General features: G+C 42.7%; 1 protein-coding gene across 12 annotated transcripts in view; it reads right to left on the reverse strand.

The window, feature by feature from the left end:
- LOC117603309 (protein abrupt) overlaps nt 1-23,505 on the reverse strand; it is a 74,808-nt gene that overhangs the window by 48,293 nt on the left and 3,010 nt on the right. For 10 of the 12 annotated variants that reach the window (XM_076688077.1, XM_034322309.2, XM_034322305.2 and 7 more), the window contains 2 exons: nt 12,225-12,605; nt 11,267-11,990 (listed from right to left, as the gene is read on the reverse strand). In XM_076688077.1, coding sequence (XP_076544192.1) covers nt 11,267-11,473 — 207 coding nt within the window. In that variant the 5' untranslated portion in view covers nt 11,474-11,990; nt 12,225-12,605. The remainder of the gene's footprint in view (nt 1-11,266; nt 11,991-12,224; nt 12,606-23,505) is intronic. The other 2 variants (XM_034322313.2, XM_034322312.2) reach the window with 2 other exon arrangements.

Consider the following 23,505-nt stretch of genomic DNA (forward strand, 5'->3'; position numbering starts at 1 on the left):
GTTAACGCGCGAGCGAATCCGTTGAAAACGCTCGCGGATGAGAATCAACGCGGAAAAATAGAGGAATTACTGCGAGCACGAGGAATCGTTAAATTCCCCTCTACACATTCGTATCGTGCGACTCTGCTTCCTTCGATCTCTTTCACCGATCCTCCTCTAACAGTACGCTTGCATCGCGAATCAAATTATTTAGATTCGTTCTCAAATATGCCGCTCTCCAAACGAAAAGCTTGTATTTAACAAATTCATAGTCCTCCCTGCCAATGAGGGGTTTTAAAGAAGAAAGTTCTTGTAATCGCGCCTCGCCGTGATCGCATGTAGGCGAAGCACCCCAACTAAAGCGTAAGTAGAAAAGTAGATACGATTGCATGGTTTCTGATCCGGTTATGCAGTGAATGTGCAGCTGTCATGGCTTCGCGAAACATATCCGTCCGTCGTTCCCGGAGCCCCGGCCGCATACACGGCCTGCCGCCGTGCGAGCAAATACACGGGCAAGTGGTTCGCTCCGTGTGTACACACACCACACCCTTATCTGCTTATCTGGATAGTTGATGTTTTACTGACGCATGTTTTTAAGCTTCGAAGCAGTCAAATCGTGAAATAACATGGAGGAGGTTGGATATCGATCAAACTTTGCCCGTTAGTTACCCTCTCGAGTCTTTTTACCCCCTGAACAAACCTAAATCGTTCCCCCGATTTCCCTCTCCCCTTTGATGATCCATTAGTTTTGGGAAATGAAAACGGTTCTATTTCCAATTTCGAAGGGAAAATATAATAGTGTCCAAATTTCGAGCAGACACGCCACAGCTCTGTCACTGTCCTCGATCGACGACGACAATGGCGGGAAACAAGAAAATACACGCACTCTCTGCGTGTTTCACGCTCCCTTCTCCTGGTTCTGCGTCGCTTTTCCAGGCGCAGCCTGTGCAGGAATGCGCGCGGGTACAACTACGCACTTCCGTTGATAAAAATACACGGGTGGTATAATGTGTCTGTCTCTCGGTACACGCGCGAACGTCGTCATTTCGCTCGGCTGTACTCGTGCGCCGGAAACAGAGCAAACAGAAACGTGGACAAGAAAAGACGGGTAAAAAAGGAGGAGGGAAAGGAGGAGGGAAAGGAGGAGCGTCGAAAGAGGAGTGCACGTTATACGCACACGCAGCACAATAATATACCGGTGATAATTTGCTGGCTGCATGCGCGCGGCTAAGAGCGACTGGACGCGCGACATTAAGCGTAATGCGAGTGCATAGACGCCGCATTAACGAAAAACGAGAATACGAAAGGCTTATTAGAGACGGCGGGGAGCCGGTGCAACGCGCAGAAATAAAATACGCGCGTGAACCGAGAAGCGGGAATGAAAATAAGTATTCTTCCGCTGTGTCGCCACGTGCATTCCGCAAAATTCACACTGGAAAAGAATTGTATATTTAGACGGAGGGAGGCGAGATATTTTCAAATATGAATGCGACCGCAGGAAGACGCAATCCGTGGCCGAATTGTACGGCTGGAAATAAAATGCGGACATTGATGGGATCGATCGAACTTCAAGCTGGAAATGGAAACGAGGAAAGTGAATCAGAGGATGGGAATGTTTCACATTTTTATATCTTTTCGAAAAAGAATCGTTTCACTACAGATTTTGAGGGGTGATGAATGGCAATCGCTATTCTAATCCTAATCAAATCACTCGAAGCAAAATTATGTATCTTATATCGCTAAATTCCAAATGAATATCCTCAAAGACCAGCGATAAAATAAAAAAAACTGTGAAACCGCGCTTTCGAATTCCTAATCCCTCGATATTCCCACAGTTTCTGCGGCAACTGCTATTCCGGCTCTGTCATCCGTACAATAAATTCCATGTAACCGCGCATTAAATCTGCTGAAAGAACCGAGCACACCACCAACGGTACTTAAATCACCGATGGCTCGATCTCCGAAATACCAAACGTGTCTCGGGAATTACACGCAAGAGGGAAAGAGAAGAAAAAAAAAGTAACACCGCCACGTAGACAGAGGACTTAGAAATACATATTTCGACGCGTTCGATGCTTAGATATTCCGCAAATGGCAGTCTCGTTTGGTAGTGAACGAGTAATTGATAGCCAGAAGAGGAACGTACTGTTATTTCACCTATCTGCCGGGCTGATCATCGCGCGTTTTAAATTCACGCCGCCGCGACTCGCGAGAGGTATATATCCATTTCGGAACGAGAGGACGCTTTCGATTCGACCAGCAGGGATAAATCACCGCTACGGTTCTCCGTAATGGCGCGCGTAGATGCCGTCCCCCAGCGAGGGGTACCTAGACGCGCGTTTAATACGTCACTTACACACCGGTGTCCGTGTTTCACGTATGAAACACACGGCCACCGACTCGTTCTACGACCGCCGTCAGATGGAAATTACCGATCCGATATGCAAATAGCCACGGCGACCACTAATGCGTGGTTAACGGTAACGTTATTAACGGATCGTTACACGATGTCCACGCGACGTAGGTGTACGCGAAGCGTAATTACACGTGTACGAGTTTAATCGTTACGGCGCGGATGAAATATGGCACGCGTGAAAAGGAAATCGAGAAAAATTGTTTAACGCGCGACTGGATAGGAGGAAATGGATCTGCATTATAGCGACGCGATAATTTCTATAAGGTTGAGGAGTTAAAACGTTATCCTGATAAGATATATGCAAAGAAAATGATTCAATGATAAGAGGATTTTCGAATAAATAATCAGGATGGAATGGAAAACGAACACCTAGGTGCTCGAAAGATGGCAAGATAAATTGATGAATGCTAGGAGAAGTGACTCAGGTGAAATTCTTGGATTTTAAAACGATGAGTAACTATGGAAGGATTAATAAAACTCAGGGAATGGGTGTCTAACGGATCGAACCGCAGAAAGAAAAGAAGAATTAAGATCACCTCGAGAATCAAGATGATTCAGTTCAGTATTTCCAGAAAGTAATGGCAGAATGCACGAAGAAGGGAACTGACGATTAACAGATTTTCGCGGAAACAGACTCTCGTGAAATAAGAAATATTAATACTGTCGCGAAGAGCCGGGACGAGTACCCTGGAAAGTCGGTGTGACGACCGCTTGGAAGGATGTCACTTCGCGGTAAAAAAAGAATCGGTGTTTTGTTAAAGCAGTGACTCAGTGACGAAAGAAAACCGGGAACAAAGGGGCTGTTTGTTAGCCGATGATAATTGCAGGCTACAATTTAGTTCCACGAGGGCTACGATCACCTGGTGTGTACATGTTTCTTATCAGAGCTAGTTGTTATCAGGACCTGTCGCGAATCACCAGCAACAAAGGAACCTCCGAAACAAAAGCGTCCAGGTATCCGGTAATGATAATGATAATACAGAGAAAAGCGGAAGGAGCCGCGGTGACAAGTTGATTCCCATCAAAATTAAATTTGTCGTCTTTCAAAACATAATCAAGCTTGTTTCGAAACTTTTAATTTCCTGTCTTTTTATCAGTTCACTTAAAAAAACCTATCATATACGAGAGCTAATATAGAGAGCCATGTTTCAAGTCAGCTTTCTCCGGATTTCGTTGGCCGCTAGTGTCGCGGTGGCGTCGTGTGTCGCGAGCTGAATTCTTGAATTACATCGTTAACATATATAGCAACATCTTCTGGCGAGCACATTTATAAGTAACGCGCGTGCCTTTGGTGCGCACTCGAAGGAACAGGGTGTTCTCCTTCCTCTTCCCAATCCCTCGGTGACTCACTTTATTCTTTTCACTCCACTTTTTTTTTTATTTTTCGCTTTTTTTCCTCCTCCGCCAACACCCCGAAACGCTCATTCCCCCGCTGAATTCGGCTGACACTTCAAGAGACACGCGGACGCGATACGCGCGAGGAAAGAGGCGCACTGAGAATTTATTACGGTGCGGTGGCCGGTCTTATTTTAAGACCCAAGAGCTGCGGCAACACGCATATTCCGTGTGCACGCACACGTACGTAAGAATTACACCAACTGGTGTCAGTGTTAGGTACTTACGGGGACAGGAGTCAATGGATATTATAGTCGACAGATGTACTACGGCTGTCTAAATTTGACGCGTCTACGAGTCGCTTCTTCGGGAAAAATTTTCCTGTTAGTCGCTCGGATTGCTTTGAATTGCGTCAAATCGCGTGAATTAGCCGCTGGTACCAGGAATTTTCGGCAAAAATTCTGTCTTCGATATGGAGATTTATTTTAAATGGTATCTTAAGTGCGAAAGAAGTATCAAAACATTTAATGCAATTTGGAAAAGAACCGAATGGATGATTCGTCGTCCAGAAATAAGACACAAGTATGGAATATTACTTTTTTTTCTTTTTTTTTTTTTTTTCTTTTTTCGAGGGAAGATCCATTGAATATGCATGCACAGCAATGGTCTCGCATACCAACCGACACTATGATTCAATAAAATGCACGTTACGTCACGTTTATAACGATAATTCAATATATTATTTGCGTACTAATGACGAGGTGACTTTATTGAAATTATGCTCTCTATATTTGGTCAACCCGATCCTATGCGTGAGTCAGCGCGAAAAATAATAGCATCCGTGTGTATTGAACATAATTTGATATTTGGCAAAGGAAATAAGCGATAATCTCTCCTTTTGGCTTATTTTATCGCGAAAGATCATTTAAATCGGAGAGATTTAAGTAACACCGGATAATTCTACTGGTATTTCATAAATTTCAAACTACCCATCCAACGATTACACTGAAAATCGCGTGATCCAACAGCCGATTATTTAACGAACGCTCCCAACTCTAATAATTAAGAATCGATCGTTTGCGCGTCACGAAGTTTCTCCCACCTCGGTATAGAGGAACATATTTCGATCGTTAATTACACGGTTTCACGGAAAGCGACTAGAAAGGCTCAGTATCCGATATGATATTTGGTATCTCGTTTCTTAATTCATTTTTAATGCCTGCCCGGCTCGACGTCAGAGCAAAGGTCGCGCATAAAATTTACAATCGTTAAATGCCATCGATTACCAGCGACGGAAAGAAAAATTCTAGTTATTTGTCATTGAATGCAGCCCAGACGTTTTAACGAACCTGCCGTGATTCCAGTTACGATACGCGTGAGCGTTAAGTTCGATCGCCGACGAAAGAAACGCGCTTCGTTAGCGGATTATTTCACGTATTTGTAATTAATCCCAGCAACGTGGATCACGAAGCTAGCGGAGGAGAAGAAGGGAAAAAAAGAAACGAAAGAAAATTAGGACAGACCGAGGGGTCTCTATCGTCTTTCTAATCCACACGCTCGTTTGAGCCATAGGCGCGGCCCATTAACGGCCTCTCCATCGAAGGAAGTACGCGGGTTAGAGGGGTTAAATGACGCCGTATATCCGAGGCAACGTCATGAAATTGTGGCTTGTTTTCCTTTACTGCCGTTCCTATGGAACCACTTACCCGGCACGTACGCATACATTAAAGCACGTGTCCGCCACCATGGGCCCCTCTTAATGCGTGGCCCATTTGCGTTTCTTATTCTTACAAGCAACTGGCACCCATCTACAGCCTCTATCAATGGAACGTTTTTCGAACGTTTACATCAGAGGCGAAGTTAAAACGACATTGTTCAGTTGTGCGTGCCAGTATCACACATTTCATTGTCTCGTTTATTTGAATGTTGGGCGCCTCGAATCTCGACCGTCCGACCGTTCATTGTCGCCGTAAAAACGCAGACACGCGGCTACAGAATAAATTGGCGTGCAATTTAACCGTTTTGTTTCTATAAGCAAGTGCTTGTCAACTGCCACAGAATATTAAATGCGCGTCGTTTCCTTTTTTCACCGATATTCAATTTATTCGTTTAAACCATGTAGAAACTCGATCGAGTAATCGTTTTGAATGGTAACATACAGTGTTGCAGAAACAAGTTGAAGAACAGGTTCTTCAAGAACGAAAAATAATAAACGAACCCGAGACGAGTATACCAATTAAAATATCACGCGGTTAGGTAGCGAAAGAAATTTAAAAAGATCGTAGTGGTTTGACATGTGGTAATCGATCGTTGATTTGATCGCTGTTCTCTTATGAAGTACCACGGGGGTCACTGCTGATCAAGTAATTAAAAAAATTGCGGATGGAAAGATTCTGAAGACCGTGAAGATTTCTTAATCTCAACATTGGCGTAACTAGGATATTTTTCTAGAGCAGGTCCAATACCTTAGATTTATTAACAATGTCAAGTGTTCTAATTTTTTAATTTAAAAATTTCTGAATCCTAAAATCTTAGAATTAGAAAATTTTAGCATTTTAGAACCTTAGGAACTTAGAATAATGAAGGGTCCACATATTTGGGGGGTGGCCAGCCAGGCCCCTAATCCTTGCGTAGCCACGCCAATGGCTCTCGATACCATTCTAAAATCGAAGAGAATTAGAAATTCTTCGTTTGTATACAGCTATGTTGCAAGAAGCGTGATTTTCCAATTGACCCGTGAAGGGTTTACTTCGAAAACGATTGCAATAAGTAACGAGAGGATTTTCTATTCAACAACAGATGGCATTCGTGAAGAAACGTTGAACCGTGCAATTATGCGGTTACGTTCGAGCATGTTAGGTGGGGATCGTGTGGTCGTAAGTTTCCATCGGATCGTTACTCACTGGCTGGTGAGAATCATTACTCGCCTCTGCCATTATGCGACTTGCTTTTTGCCCCATCGTACGTGGGTGTGCTAAGCATGACGTATGTAATCGTAAACAGCCGTGACGTTACACAAAGCGGAAGAAGCGAACAAGTCTTTGATTGGATACTGTTGTTGCTCGCTTATCATCACGCGATTTCCAAGAATAATGCGGATCGAAGGAAAACATTCGGTATTGCGATTAGAGCGTCTCCAAAAGCGATCGTTCCACTGGAGATTGCGATCGATCAGTTTGATTCAGGATCCTCGACGATCCTAATCTACGATCTGAAAGACTTTCGAAAGGTATCCGTTCAATGGGGGATTGGAAACATCGAATGATTCTTTTTCTAAGCAACTTGAACATGCAATGATTCGTGATCGAGCTCCTTCGAGATATCGTTGACTATTAATTAACGGTAATCTCACGTGGAATCTTTACCTATACTTTGACTATTACACTAAAATTACCCAACTATTCGGAGTAGTCGTTAACTACTTCTATTTTAGAATAAAATTTGTAAAATTCAGAAGGATCTCTCTTCAAATCGCTCCTCGATCTCGACAACAGTGAAATCTTCATGGTGACTAACCCAAAACGAATCTCTTCGTCTGCATTACCGGTTCGTAAATTATCTGTAGGATTTCGAAGCGATCCGCATTTCCCGGGAATTATCGTCGATTCGAAGGCGTCGAGGCTGTTCGAGTAGAAAATAGAAGCCACGATCTCTTAGCTCGTCCTCTCGCCCTTCTCCTCGGGCTGCTTGTGGCCCTCTTCGGCGTTAAGGTTCTCGTTACAGCCACGTTTCGGATCACACGGCCGGAAACAAACGGGATCGAGAGCCTCGGTCTCGTATATTTCCAGCGTCTTCATCTCTCCTCCTCGTTTCTTCGATACGACACGAGCAAAAAGCCCGCGCGTTTCGTTGGTAAATTTAAATACGACCGGTCACGAGACGCGAAGCGCAAGTACCGAGCGAGTACGAGATGGTAAGAGGCGCGCGTGCGTAACTCACGCACACGCACGTGGTAATCTCGGTTGGCCCGCGTGCGCGCCTTTTAAATATAGAATATGGAGCACCTTTTGCCCGCCACCACGATGCGATGGGATGGATTGTGCAAGCATGATTTCTGTTCCCTGCACTCGCCACCACGTGTCAGGCGTCTACGTTGTTTTCCCTCTTTTTAATATATATAGATATATTTCCCATAGTTCCATGATGTTTCCTCAGCAAACAGATCGAACCTCTCGACCTCGAACGCGTTTCGAATGAAATTTTCAAGCTGCTGTTTTCCCGCTGTACTTCTATAATTGGTCCGTTCCATCCCCTGCAATTTCAAGGAGACAAGCTTTTCGAATCGATCGCATCGATTATTCATTCACTTTCAACGCGTCTTCTCTGCTTGTAATTTATGTTCAGACGATATTCCTCGGACCGACGTAGAAATAACGCTGTCGTCGCTCCACTTTCGAGGCTCTGTCCCTCCGTTCCTTCACATTATTATTTTCACGCGACGCGTGGGTCGTTCGCGCGCACCATGCGTGTACACGAGCGATCCCTCGCGATTAATATAGCCGGGACGCGTGTAGCGTACGATTCCGTGAAAACGATAACGAGCCACAGACTTCCTTTAATTCTAACCAACATTACCAGCAGCCAGCCCCCCCACATCAGACGTCTTTAATATGTTCATCGGAGACCCGAGAGTATTTCTCGAGCGAATAAAATCAAAATAATATTATTAAACCACGCTGGACAGCACTCTGCTGCATTTTATAAGTTCACCGTAGACGTCAGACACGAAAGATATTATGCAATATCAAGGCTATTTATAAATCACTAGCGGCTGGAACTAATCTCCAGATTTTTAATCAAGAGCCATTTTTAAAGGGACCCCTGTGTAATTTATATCGACGATAATCACCGCTTCTATTACCCCGTTCTCTTTCTCGTATCAATGAATTTTACACGGTAGATCGAAGCCGAGAACTCACCGATAAACTACGTAGAACTCGTTCAGCCTGTTTTTCTATAACATAACCGGCAGCTGGGGATATCAGAAAGCCGGCTGATCCACTAGAGACACGCCTTTCAGACGCTGTCACGATTCGAGATAACTGCATTAATGGGTCAGCAGCCGTGATGACCATTTCAGAGGAATTAATCTACTCTCGACGGTTACGTTCGAAATTACCGTAACTCTGACTCGCTATTATTGCCTTGTACTTATTTCGCGGAGCTCTGAGCGACACGCGATTACACGCACGGTTTAATCCAATCCTCTCGGTCGACGCGCGCTTTTACCATGCAATTACACCTCGCCGATCGGAGTGTCTACCTTTCCGAAGTTAAACGAAACTCGGTATCACCGTTTCGTAAATAATCGTACGCTGACAATTGATTTATCGTTACAAATGATCGCGAAAGGAAAATGAATTACTCTATCGATCGTTCGAATGAACAGAATTTTCCAAAACAGAAAAATCGATCTCTATTCGTGGATTCTTTTTTTTTTTTTTAAACGAATACTTGTAACTGCGATAGTCCAGCAATTTATTATCTGTTTCAAAACAGGTCGAAATTTATGATCAATAGTAGACGCGCACAGCAGCCGATCCTGTTTTGGCAAATATCATTGCGGACGCAGTCGATAGCTCAGTGATTCGTCATCGACTGCCGGCCGATAATCAAACGAATGGTCTCTATCGTAAATCGTAGCACGGCTCTGCGCTAACGCATAAATCAAAATGGGTGCACACGGTTGTCAGGTGTTCCGGTCAGCTTCGTTATCGCTGTATCCACGCGGATTGATATCGAAGAGAAATATTTCCGCGAAGGAAAAAAGTGGCAACGCGAACGCTATTAATCCTCGTTAATTGCAGCGCTCAACGTTTACTTGCAAATTGGAGATTTGAATAATTTTAAGTTAAACGAACAATCAACCTCGAATGCAAGTAAATGGAGCGTTAATTACTGGTACGCGTCTCTCCCGTATGTTATAAAGTCCGCGACGCTTTGAGACGGAATACTATGATGATAATCAGCAAGGCAACCGCGATCATTAAATAAACGTTCCAACGCTTCTAGGACGCCGGTGAAAGTATAATGGTGATATATTAACGAGCAGAAAAGGCCCCACCTTCGTGACCGCGCAACTCGTGCTTTTTATTACGTCGTCCGCGTGACTTATATTTAAACGACGCGCCATCGCGACGAGCCGTATGCCGGTCGTCTTCGTGGCGTCGTGACGCACAAGCAACGGAGAACAAATCCGTCCGATTTTATTAACGCCAGTCTAGATCGGCTAGTACAGCGCTCGACACTTAAAATCAATTAGCGGTACGCGTCAATTAGAAAGTCGAACGCCTCTTCGATGTCGGTTCCTCGCTGAACGCCAGCCTCGAGGCGTGAAAGAATTTAAATAAAATTTTTGAAAAACTAGCAAACGGTATTTGAATTTTACGATCTTTGACGAAACGTTTGACACGGCAGAAGGAAACCTCGTCGAGAGGCAGCGATGAAAGTATCAATCAAAGAAGAAGTGGAGGGAACGGCTTCCACGCGGGATAGATGGACACGGTTGACATCGCGACGACGCAACCAGGTGATCGATAGTCCCTTTGCTCGGCAAGAAGGATCCGAGTTGGGTCGAACGACTTTGACGGCACGTTATTATGTAAATTAAACCGGAAGTTCTTTCTGGATTCTTCGTACCACGGCGAACTCATAATTGGGCTCTTCCGTTCTTGGCACAACCGCAAACAATGTCCGACCGAATTTCATACTCTAATCGACAGCATAAATTGGTCTCTTTCCCTGTTAGATTTCGAGGATAAATTGAAGGAAATTCGACAAATTGACGTGTACTCGAGTCGTTAACGTCCGCTAAAAGAGCAATTGCTTTTTTCACCGTTTCTTTTGCCATTACGATAAGACAATGGCAATTATGTCATTGTAATTGAGAAAATAATGCTTGTACTTCGTACCAGTCACGTTGTACGTGCGTGCCTCTTACTGCGCTTCGCAAATATTGTATCTGTATTTCTCGAAATTGAAGATTCCTCGCAACCTTGCGTCGAGTAACTTTGTCACCGTCATTTGTTCAACGTAGAAAAAAAGCGTGTATTCCTAATAGCCACGATATAATTTGCGTCAAAACACCCACACGCGAAGGATCGAAAATGTCGTTTTCACGATCCGTCAACTTCAAAACACAAAAGCCCTGTTCCCGAATAGGTGTTCCGAATAATTCACATGTCACAATGACGCAGATAGAACAAGATATAATAAAATATAATTTGCGCAAATTACGAAACGACCGTTTCGTGCCGATTCCGGTGCACGGTGAACCGGCAACGAATTTTTCACGTGAAAGCCGCTCGATCGATTTCACCTCGTGCCAATTTGGAAATTTCCACGGAACACGTACAGTTCGCGCGATAATTAAACAATTGAACGTTGAAATTGCCGATGGGGTGAAATATTTCACCTTCAAGAACAATGCGAGAGCAATTTCATTTTCTCCGATACGTTCACCGATGAAGGTACCGATGCTTTCGATAGAAAGGAAAAATCGATGGCAAATGATAGGGGGAGAAAAAAAGCACTAACCTTGAGAAGCCTGCGGAAGTAAGGGCTGCACGCAGAGAGGACGACCTTGTGCGCGGTGAAGCTGCTACTGTCGCATGCCAGGGTCACATCCACGAAATCCTCCTCATCCCTGAGATGACGAAATGAGCTGAGGATGCTCGAGTGGAAATCGTTCCACCTGAGTGAGTACTGTTGCTCGCCGCTCGACGAGGACGAAGAGGCCGCCATGGCGTCCGTCCCCTCGGGACCCACGGCCGAGGGTACCAGAGGTGCTATCGTGCTCACTCTGGCACCCCACGGGGACACCTTCACTTCACCCTCTCGTCGCGTTTCACCACGCACCCCTCTATTCTTATCAACCCTGTGCCGTTCTTCCGCACAGACGAACAGCTGCTTCCTCTGCTACCGTCCCTTTTTCTCTCAAACCACACGAGAATGATCTTTTCTCGAGGTTAAACGATCACCGTTCTTCTCTCTCTTTCTTCCGCTCGATTAACCTTGACCTCGTTCGTGGCACGTCCTTGCGGATCTGTCTGGCAGAATCAAGTTCTTCGCTAGTTCTTCCACCGTTTTATCGAAATCGCTTCTGCCTTCTTTACGAACAACACGTGATCGAATGATTTCGTGAAAAAAACTGTCAGGTATAAGGAAGTTTCGAGTCTATCACGATGGATCTCATAGTAACGACATCGCGAATTATCCGTCGCTGTTGGAGGATGCTGAGACAATGAGCCCGCGATTACTTCTGAAAACAATGCGGCGTTTATTGTGAGCGAATGGTAACACGTGACGCGGATATCGGACATTTTTGTACACCAATCGATAAATTCCGTTAGATTCGTTCGTATTAAATGCTTGCAACTCGACCGAAATTAATTACACTTCTATGGCATCGAAACAATTTTGCAATTATCAACTTTTCCAATTATACAAATCGAAACTGGGATTCGTAGAAAAGATAGCGAATAAAATAACTTACCTTAAGTGTAAAAGATCCAACAATTCACGAACGCTTCTTCCTTTCGTTTCTCCCTTATCTATCGAACTCTTCTCCGCCTTGTCCGGCACAACCACGACGTGTATCACTTTTCCCCGTTTAACGAAGTCCTTACGCCCTCTGCCCTGCCGCGGTTTGATCGACGCGTCATTCCGACATCCGTTGTCGTAAAACGCGACGATTAATCTGTCGATACTTCCTCGCCCTTTGGAGAACACTGAACGATTCACCGTCGTCTGTCAAGTCACTCGATCTAACACCTGTATCCTTGATTATCATTCCCCCTTTGACATCTGCTCGATCCTATCTTTCGTTCGTTTTTCTTCCTCTCTTACCTCCGCCTATTCAACCGCCTCTTCTCTTCTGCAAACAAGACAAAACATACACACGGTTAACGCGAGATCATTCAATTTGTTTATTTATATACTCTTTTAACGTCCGAGGAACGTAGCGGCTTAAGATTCAGTCAGTCCTGATTCCATCTTCGAATGTCACATGGAGCAATTAATTCCTGATTAATTGGCAACATTCTTATCCGACTATTATCGAGTGCTTCAATGTGAGGAAAAATGATACAAAACCACCAAAGAAGAAAGTCAACCGATCTACGGAAGACATTATCAGAAGATTAACGAGTAATGAAGATCAATTCCATCAGTGTTCATCCATCTCCTTCGAGGAACATAATCGATCAGCGATAAGAAACGAGTAATTGCACGGCGACGTGGAAAGAAGCTTACGACTTACGCGCTGTAATTTCCCGATCGATTGAACGGCTTTTGAGAAATCGTTACGCGTTTACTTCCTCGTAAACGTGCACAACGGTAAAACCATGAATGAGAGACGGAAGAAAGCTCGTAGTATCTTACAACGCGTTCTTTGCCCGATCAATCACATGCTGGAATTTAAATCCGAATCTTCATAACAATTCGGGTTAAGAGAAAAAGAAAACACGTAGAAAGGAGGCTCCCTTCTTTGTGCATCTGTCAAGCATGATCAACGCAAGAATTCGATGCACGGAGTTTCTTTCGTCGACGTCTCGCATATACATATTTCATATTGCATCATGGAAATCGTCTAGCCGCGCGATAACATCGCGATTTTCCAGCGGGGAATAATTTATCTGACAAGCAAAAGCGTCGATGCGACAGCTGAGACAGATCTCGCTGGGAATCTTCTTAGCTGTCCGTTCGTTCGGGGTAAAGAACTCTTCTGATTTTTATCCGACACGAATTCGAAAAGGAAAGAAGAGAAAAGTGAAACGAATGGATAATAATACTGGGAGAGAATCATGAACAGACGAGTTACTCCGTGGTGTACAAACGATAACACGGCTATCGCGGTTGTTTACGATTTCCATGAAATTTATTATACTTTGTAACCGGCTCGAAAAATGTTAGAAAAATGTGCTTCAATTCGATCGGGACTTTGCTTGCGTAGGCTTTTAATTTAATACCGATGAAAAAAAATGTGGAACGATCCACATGACAGAAATTAAAAAGCACACACACGCCTCCGAGCAATTGCACATTATGAAACTGACATAATGACCAGCGGCTGATTTCGCAAGCGCATACCTAGAAAGCGTTACGAGGTGTGGAGAGCGCGAGCGTTCTTAGTTATCTCAGTTTCGATACTGAAATTAAATACGCATTTTCCTGTCCCTCGGGCCCCCAGAGGCGAGATTGAAAATTATTTACACGAAAGCAGCTGGCCAGTGCACGTCGGAATCGTCGATAAATAAGAATTAATTCACCGACGGCGTTGCTGGATTAAAACAAATACTAAGGCGAAGAAACATTTAACCAATTAACGTTTTGTACGTAAAAAAATGTCGAGTGGTAAATGCTTGAACGGTTACTCGATTATCCGCAGGAAGGATTAAAGTGTTTAATTCATCCCCGTATCGTGTAATCGTCTAATTATTCCGTAACCATTAAATGCGTTGAAATTTTCACCTATAATCCCGCAACGGCTCATTCTCTGGATCAGGTGTTTCGATTGCAGAACATTGTTTGCGTAAAATCGCGATGAAAATGAGCTGCGTTCCGCGTGTGCGTGACCGACATATTCCATTATACCGTATGAATGAATCCCGCGTCCCTGAATATATTTTGAACGAATCGATCGGTTCGTCTGTTGGCGATTAAACCACGCGTTCACTGTAAACAGTGTAAAACAACGTAGCTCACGTTGGAAATTCCGGAAAATTGTTTTCTCCGCTGCCAAATGTCCACCGAGATACCGCTATCAAACTAGTTAATTACTCGCGTTCGGGCTAAGCTTCGAACAGTGTACTGTGATTCGAAATGCATGCACAAAGGAGAAGTTATTCGACGTAAAAAGACGCTGATCTGCATACGTCTGTCGTGGAAGTGATTTATGAAGCTACCAAGAGAAGATCGACGACTGAAAGTCGATATCATTAGCGATCGTTCCTTTTGTGCCTTCGATCCTTTTACAATGCACGCTTATCGGCTCGTTTTAAATCGCGAACATGCTATACGAGTCTTATAATACTAATTTACATTGGTAAAATTAGTAAAAATGGGAAGATGAATTTGGAAATCACTCGTATTATTAACTCTCGGACGGCGGGCCATGGAGAGAGCCACAGTCTTTATGTAATTTTGGATCACGATTGACTAAGGCTTCGCTCTGTTCGAGGGTTAATAATTAAAGATCAAAGCGAAGCTTTCAAAATAACAAAAATAGAAAAAGAATTTCATTGCCTGTTATTGATGCTTCCTGTGCTAAACTATTTCAAATCCATCCGTCAGTTGGTATGCAACCGTTTCTCTTTTTATCACAAGTGTTTGCACGGTCGACGGCGATACGCGCGGAAACGCGATAAATCAAAAGATACAAGGTTTAAATATTTCATTGGCGAAGAAAAATTTCGTCGAAATGAACGAAGGACGCCTGTGTGTTGTGCAGCGAGCTTCCTCGAATCCGCGGATCGTTTTATTATTCCACGGTGCGATTCGCAAGCCTCATTGCAGTGCGTCGCATCGCGTTTGTTAATCGCCAGTCAACAACGCCCTATCGTGTTTTAGCTCCGTGAATCGTCGGTACTTTTTCAATACATATTTTATTGCGTTTCACCGTCACTCAACCGCGCGTTACCCATGAATCTTTCATTCATCGACGGACACGCGTATCCGATCAGTACCGAGGCCTTGATCCGCCATCGGTGAATGCAATTAAACACAGATATCAAGATATCCGGACAAGATTTCGCGAGATATTGTTCCGTAACGTATGTTGTGCCGGCGCGAAAGTTGTTCGCCAACACCTACGAGCCGACGATTTGCATACGCGTTGAAATTCGCGTAACACGCGTGTGTAATCGCGAGTCAACAACGCCTATCGCGGTTACTGCACACGTTCGTCCACTGTCCTCTAATACGTTATTGAGCTTTTTATTTTTCATAGAATATCTTTCAGTAACCGTCCCGTTATTTCATTAGCATTCAATTAGCGATTAGCATATTTAATCAAGTTTTTCCATCGGTTCTGTCTTTCTTGTAATCAGCACATTTGCACAATTTACATATTTTCTGTTCATTCTTGTATCAAACGTGACACTGTTATAAATAGGACTTATTTCTTTATTTTATTGTTTAACCATTCCCAAGAACCATACAAAGGGGGAAGGGTAAATTTAACTTCACCAAAGCTGATTAACGGATCGGAAATTAAAAAGAGACGAGAAGAAGTGAGTAAATAAGTATGGTCGTTCGAGGAACGACAGCAACAATTCAAGAATAGTAATGACCAGATTCGATGAAAACAAAGATCGAAAAAGCGTTCGATGATCGCATCCAATGTACAGATAGCAGGGGCTTCGTCTGTCACGAAAATATCGTGTTCCCGGCGATGCGAGCGGACGCAAATTGAATTCGAAAGGTGTTGAACAGCAGCGTGGAATAATTTGCATACGCGTTGAATTTCGCGCAACGCAGTAGGCGGGCCCGGGTTTTGCGCGTCCAGCGTAATTACGCCGCTCGAAGACGGGCCATCGGTGTAATAATTGAATGACGATTGCTCGGAGAGCATAATAATCAGCCCACCGTGGCCAAAATGACTTTCACCGTGTTCCCGGTGACGAGAAACGGGCGTGTACTGTTTAACGCGTACCGTCCCATACATACGTTTCAAACTCCCTCGCCATTTACCGACACTCGGCGATGACACTTTCTTCTCGACAAACGTCGTACTTTCTACGCGTATTCCGCACACGTTGCTCCACTACTTTCGCTTCTATGCTCGAGAAATGCAAAGAATTCTTAGCCTATTTGCAGAAATGCTACTTTACATTTTAAATTTGAATTTTGCCCCACCAATTGACACGTCGTTCCTAATCAAAATATTTGATCACTGGCTCGCGAAAAAGAAAAAAGAACACGGTATAAAGATAAACTGTGTTATTTGCGTCGCGTTGTCGCACATAAACATCGTCTGCCGTCTGAAAACAGCCACGTTACTTATTTCCATTTTCCTAATCCGCTCCTCGTCGTCCTGTACTTTTCCAGATTCGAAGCGTAAATGAGAAGATCGCGCGATTAACCTTATCAGCAGACTCGTATCGATACGCAGAACAGCGCCGATGCTCGTCTACCTGTAACGTCGTATGTTTACAGGTATTTCCTTGATCAGCTCGCTATGGAACGTCGGGTTGACGACCCTTTGATAACCGAGGCGCGTTCTCGTGATTCTCGTGTCATCCAATTAGGAGACATTTTGTAATCGAAGCCGTTAATGAGCTACCCATGCTCGCGGCTCTCTAAATTGACCGTAACGAAAGAAAATGAAAACGAAGGAAATAATAAGAGAGAAAAAGAGGGAAACAACATTTAACGGTTACATACTTATAAGGAGAATCGTTTTAATGAGCTTTTTCGTCTTGATAGATCATATTATTACGAATCTTTCTGTGTGTGGTTTTGGGCGTAGTCGGTCGATAGTTTAAGAGACATTTAATATTAAATTATCGAGAGAGAGTTAATTACAATGATAAGAACGTTTTAAGATTCTTTAAAGATTAATATCGAAAATAACAGGAATGATTATATATTTCTATTTCTGAGTTGGTGTAAATATTAATTACTGTAACTGCAGAATAAGAATGTTGTATCAGTCGTAAAATCAACGACCAGAACCCATAAAACTTTATAACGTAAAATAATTTTATTTTTCTGTAATTTAAAGCTTGTACTATGTTAATTATCGTAGTCAGCTGTGATCGAGTGAAAGGAGTGAATAGCATTATTAGAGTACTGATAAGCTATTCCTTATTTGGGAAACCACTTTTCGTCATTGGAAAAAATGAAACTGAATAACTCATTGGAAAGAGGACAGCTCCGACACGAATTTAATCGCGAGCACAAATAACGCGCTAGATAAAGAACGAGGCTCGAAATCGATTCCGTATGGACAGGAGCGGGCAAAATAAAGGGGGTCCGAGAGAAAAGGCTGCGATGAAAATGGAAAAAAGTTGCCGATGCAGCACAATGCTCCAAGCGTTTGCATGCTCGTACGTAAATAACGGGCGAGCACTGTTATCTCGTCGGCTCTGTGCAATATGGAACGCGTTATCTTGCAGTCGGCTACGGAATATTGCGTTTTTATCGCAAAAAACCGCGAGATCTGCGCGGCGGGACAAGAAGTAGCGGGGCAGATAGGAGAGATCGGAATTAAGATCGATTACGAGCTTCGTCCAGAGAATCTACGATGATTTTTCATCAAAGACAATTATTGATAATTTCGTGGAATTTTGTATTTTCCTTTCAAAAAGTGTCAGACTAAAGAAGAAAGAAATCTACCTTGAATGATGGAAATGACTAATGATGTTTATTGGCTTGTTTACAGTTACGCTTGTGAAATGATAATGCTTTATCTAAATAATCGTTAATACCGTTGACGTTTATTGTTGCAACGAGTAAATTTGAGTGTGCAATTGCTCTGCAATCGATTTGGTATAGAACGGTGAAAATACGAGAGGTTGTCTGGGAATCTTATGATATTTGATTACCATTTCAGTATCTAAAGATTTTCAATTTGCAATTAAAAACGAAAAATTGAAGTTCATAATTTAAATTTTTTTTCCTGATTTTTTAACGAAGCTCTCGGATGAAAGAGGAAGCCAAAGTCTTTTTAACGATCATTCATGCAGACTACGCCACGTATCGTTCATGAATATATTTCGACTTCGGCGATCGGCTTGAAATTTTTTTGTTCGCCCGTCCGCTCGTAATTTATCGCACTTACTACGATATTCAAGGTGAAGTGACTGGCTAATTTCGTCGGTTGAGCAACGCGATCGCAACTCCTAAGAGAACGCGACTGAACAGAATCTCATTTCTGGCTGACTCCGTGAAAAAGAAACGTTAAATCGCGATTCGAACGATAAATCCGACTCGTACGTCTAGTAATCTGCTTTCAAACGCGTAATCGCTCGCGATTACTAGTGAATACGATTTTTCCAAGATCGGAACGAGGAAAAGCGAGAGGGTATCACGACCTAACGAGCAACCACTCGCGTGGATAAAACCGCGATATTTATACATCAGGGAAATGCATAAATGCATCGTTCGTGAATCGATAGCCACCGTTCGAGAAAAGAGCAGGGACACGGATGCAGAGAAATAATCAAAACGAATCTTGATCGATCACTGTGAAAGAATGTGATGAATTTGAGGTGCGGCATCAAAGATCTCTGCCATTTTCGCCTTCTGTCACGGGTCTATTCGACTACCGCGCGATTAATTCTGACGCTAAATCGATGAAATTTAGATTATAAAGAGAAGAATTTCAGAAGCGAAGATGGAACAAGCTTTGTCAAAGTCACGATGCTTCGCGATTGCAACTCTTGGCTCGGATTCAATCATGAACAAACGGAATTTTCATGATGCATTCACAGAAACTGACCGACGTATGGACAGCATGAATGTTTGATTCTTAATAGAATTGCAAAATTGAATGGTTTCAAATGGGTTGATTCTTGGAAGCTCGCAATACACTTTCAATAAAAGGTACTTGTCTTCGGTGCATTCAACGTTTTGATGGATTACAGGATATAAAGTGTAATCGTGGAAGAATAAAATTGAACGAATGTGTGCTGATAAGAAGATACACGGTTATCGATCCCTTATCAGTTTTGCATTGATCTCGAACAAAGTAATATTTCACTGCTTGGAATAATTGTAGAATAAATTGCTTTAATGACTCGTGTTGAAATAATCCATTTTTTTCTGCTTTAATTATTCCTGGAAATAGTAATTTGTTGACGCTACATTTATTAATACTGATACGTTCGCACGTTTTAACAGATAAATCTTATCATTTTATGTATTTCTTCTATAACGTATATTATAAAATTACTTGTTTGCAGAGTTTCTATAATGCACACTATAAAATTACTAATTCCCAGGGATTCTGTAATGCACACTACAAAATTACTCATTTCCAACGTTTCTATAATGCAAGGTACCAAATTACGAATTGACATAGATACAAATAGACCGAAAAGCAAAGTAAATTCATGAGTATATAACACCTGGCATCAAAATGTTGAATACACATTTTTATCACATTTTTCGTTCCTGTCGTTCCCTATATAAAATATTTAAAGAGCTGCCATATCGATCGTTCCAAATAATACATTTCAATTCCACGAATACAAACAATCTCTAAAAAGGGATTCAGGAAGGTTCTATGAAAAATTTAATTCTCATCCCAGCTGAGATTTCGACGGGAGAATATTTAAAGGAACGTTCCGAAGGCGTAACTTGCACGAAGACTGCAGTTGAGCGGAAATCGTTCCTAAATATTGAAATGTATTCGCGACCGAACGGAGAATAGAAATGCACGATTTTCATCGGCTCTCAAAAGATCTGACGTCAAGGCTTAAATATTAAAGAGGAATAATATCGGTTGGCGTGCAAGGAAAGACGAAAGCGTGGATGTTACAATGAATGAAAACGCGCGTCCTTGATTTTATATTCCTCCGAGTGTCGTTACGTTTCCTCTCGCGCCATTTTCTGTGTTCACAGTGAAAGTTTCTTGAACGAAAACGAAAGTGAAAACACAGATTTTCATGTGTTGGGCGCCTGGATGTGTCCACTCTGGGAAATCCCATGAACGTGGCTCGTGTTACCGCCAGATCCATTTCCAACCACGTTCGAAACGATCGGGAACAGAAATATTCGGGTTGGAAAAGAAGAAAATGTACCTAGAGCTCGAATTACCAGAGGAGAAGTTTTTCACGAAGCTGTAATGAAAGTGTGCTGCAGCCGAGCTAACATTCCGTTTCTGACCGAAAATAAACACTCCTAACCCTCCTTCCACCCCTGACCCTTCTTGGCTAAGTAACCGAGAAATTCTGCCTCTCCTTTGCTCCACTGAATCCATGAATTTGAAAAATTTGCACCAGTCACTTGGAAAAGGAAAACCGAGAATACTTCTCGTGCAAAATAATTTAATCCCACTGAGAAATTCAAACCTACACCCTCGTATTTTTCTGATAGCATAAAAAATTTCGTATATTTCTAAATTTTAAATTAGCAACACGCGTAGTTTCAAGCTGTTGGAAGATGAAAGAACATTTTTCCTTCTTTTTACCCTGCATCAATGGATGGTATATCATTGTGGCACGGTTGCATCCTGTACTTTTTCACGTTCCTCGAGGATTAGGCACACAACGTGCAAGTACAGTACCGTATACGCCGTCGTATACCTGGCTCTCGTCCGAAGCAAATCTTTGGGACCATTAATAATATCGCCGGCGCAATTATCGGGCCAGCTGCTACGTTCCCTCGAGGCCCGGTTCGGTCTTCACAGCAGGTATACATACGTACGTGGCTAGAGAACCCATCTTGTGTACGTGTGTACGTTTTCCAGCCAGGTACGTAGCTACAGACCCCTAGAACCCTTAATTTCTGTTATCTCATTGCGGTTCGCCGCTCGGAGACCGCTCTAAAACAATCCCGCTCGTGTTACTTTCCAACGATACCTTGGAATTATTACGGAAGAGACTGTGCTTTCGAAACCGGTCGATTTTACGAGTACCCGAAAATTCTACTACCGAACAGAAAAAAATAAAAATAAAGGACCAGAGAGATTTTCATCGAGGTAAATGTTACGTAGACGTAGAGGCACGCTTGTGTATTAAACAGGGACAGGATCGGTCGCTTGTAAAATTTTACACCCGGCCATTATTGGCTACCATTTTCCTAGTAATTATCTTTTTATTGCGTTACTCGATCATCGAACGATCGCCTTGTCTATTTATTAGACTCCCCGCTTGGTTCGAGCGTTTTTATACACAGATCCCAAGCGACGGTTAACGCTGTTCGATCGGCCGGATATATCGACTCGTAATAATACTTCCTGTTGTTGGACAGGGAATAAAGGAAAACTCTTCAGGTATTCCCACGGTGACCGCCGTATCTTTGTACGTACAGTAGCCGTTCGATAATTCGTCGCCCTCGGGCCTCGAGCGGTGGACCTTTCTAGGGAATCATCGAGCGGCCACTTTAGTAATATCGATACAACTGTAGCAAGTTTGCGTTCAATTCGACAATTGACCGTCTACCGGTTGACGAATGTATGTACATCATTTCGCGGCCGCAATCTCGTGCCTCGTCAATTCATTAATTAATCGGTGGACAGACCGCGTCGCGCTACGCGTCGCTCGCTGCGTTGCTCGCCGCCAATTACCGGCACATTGTCGCGCATAAATCATTAGCAAACGTGACGCTTCCATAATTCGGTTAATTTGCACTGTTTTTGCAACGTCTCGCCGCTCTGCCTCCTGCTCTCTCTTTTCTATATTCACTTATAGTTGATCATTATTTCGGGGATCGGTGTCTACCTAGAAACGTTATTATTATTTTTTAGGACTATCTTTTGAAACTTTAAAATCATTTCATACCCCACCACAGTCGTTAGATTAGTAAAATAAAATCGTTTCTAGCATTGAAAGATCAATTATTCTGCTTTTCGACGAATCAAAAAATATATACATAAACGATTTTTATCAACCGCGCGGAACGATAAAAATCTGCGACGGATCAAGACATGTTTACACGTTATCAAACCGACGAGACAAGAGATTTCGACTATTGTCCCCGGGATTTCTTCACGGATTTATATAAATTTTACGAAGACGCGTCATTCTACTTGACTTTGTCCCATCGGTTATCATAACCGACGGATTACCAGACGCGAGTATTGATAATCAAGTTTGATAAATGTGTATTTAAAAACAATGAGCTAGCATCCGTTTTTTTATTTTATCGATTCGACGAATGTCCCAATTCTAAAGATATTTATTGATCCTTAAACTGTCAAAATTCCTATATAAATTCTGCTTATGAAAAACAAGCACGTGTATGTACGTAAAAAAAGAAGGAAACATAAATTTCACTGTTTAATTCATCGCAGGATTAATCACGCCGCTTTCACCAAAACCGCTAGATTCATCAACGGTTCATATTCGGGAAGATTTATAAAATTTTAATTTTAGGTCTGAGTAATAATTGACTCGGCTCTACTATTCAAGGGTTAAATAGGTCGTGTTTCATTTCTTTTACTTATACGTCACCTTTTTCGTGTTACGAGCGTACAGAAAGGGAAAGAACCCCTTATGGAGGGAAAGAAATCGTGAATGACCGAACGTGTGCAAAAGAGTGAGTGTTAATAAATCGGCCGGAAACATAGAAGCTGATGCGTGGCTGGAAAGAACGAGCCCGAAATGCCACGCAAACGTTGCTTCGTGTCTATCACGGCTTATCGAGATGCGTGTGAGTCAGTCATTAATAAAAAGGGTCGCAATACAGTGTGACGGTGAAAAAGCGAAGGGCTCGAGGTATCGATCAAATAACCATCGTTCGCCATGTGGAAAGACACTACCCGTGAAGTGATTTCCATTTCTAATAGGGTAGATATATTTAACACTACAACTACCCGCATCTGACGCATGCTTATTTTTAAATTAAAAATAATGTCACTGAAAGTGTACTTCTTAAAATAGAAGAAAAAATTATTTTATGGAAAGCAGTAGGTGTCCCCTCTTAATTATCATGGAAAATAATTGAATCAGGAGATAACGAGCAATTTATGTTACACGATTTTCTCTCGAGATATCACAGCTAGTTTCGTTTTTAATTTAAAACGTTTCAGTGCGAGAAATGAGTACACGAAGCATGTATTACCCGCTAAAAGATAATACATGCGCGTACATTTGTTACGTGTCCAACAT

Source organism: Osmia lignaria, chromosome 4 (genome assembly GCF_051020975.1).
Source record: "Osmia lignaria lignaria isolate PbOS001 chromosome 4, iyOsmLign1, whole genome shotgun sequence".
Taxonomy (NCBI): domain Eukaryota; kingdom Metazoa; phylum Arthropoda; class Insecta; order Hymenoptera; family Megachilidae; genus Osmia; species Osmia lignaria.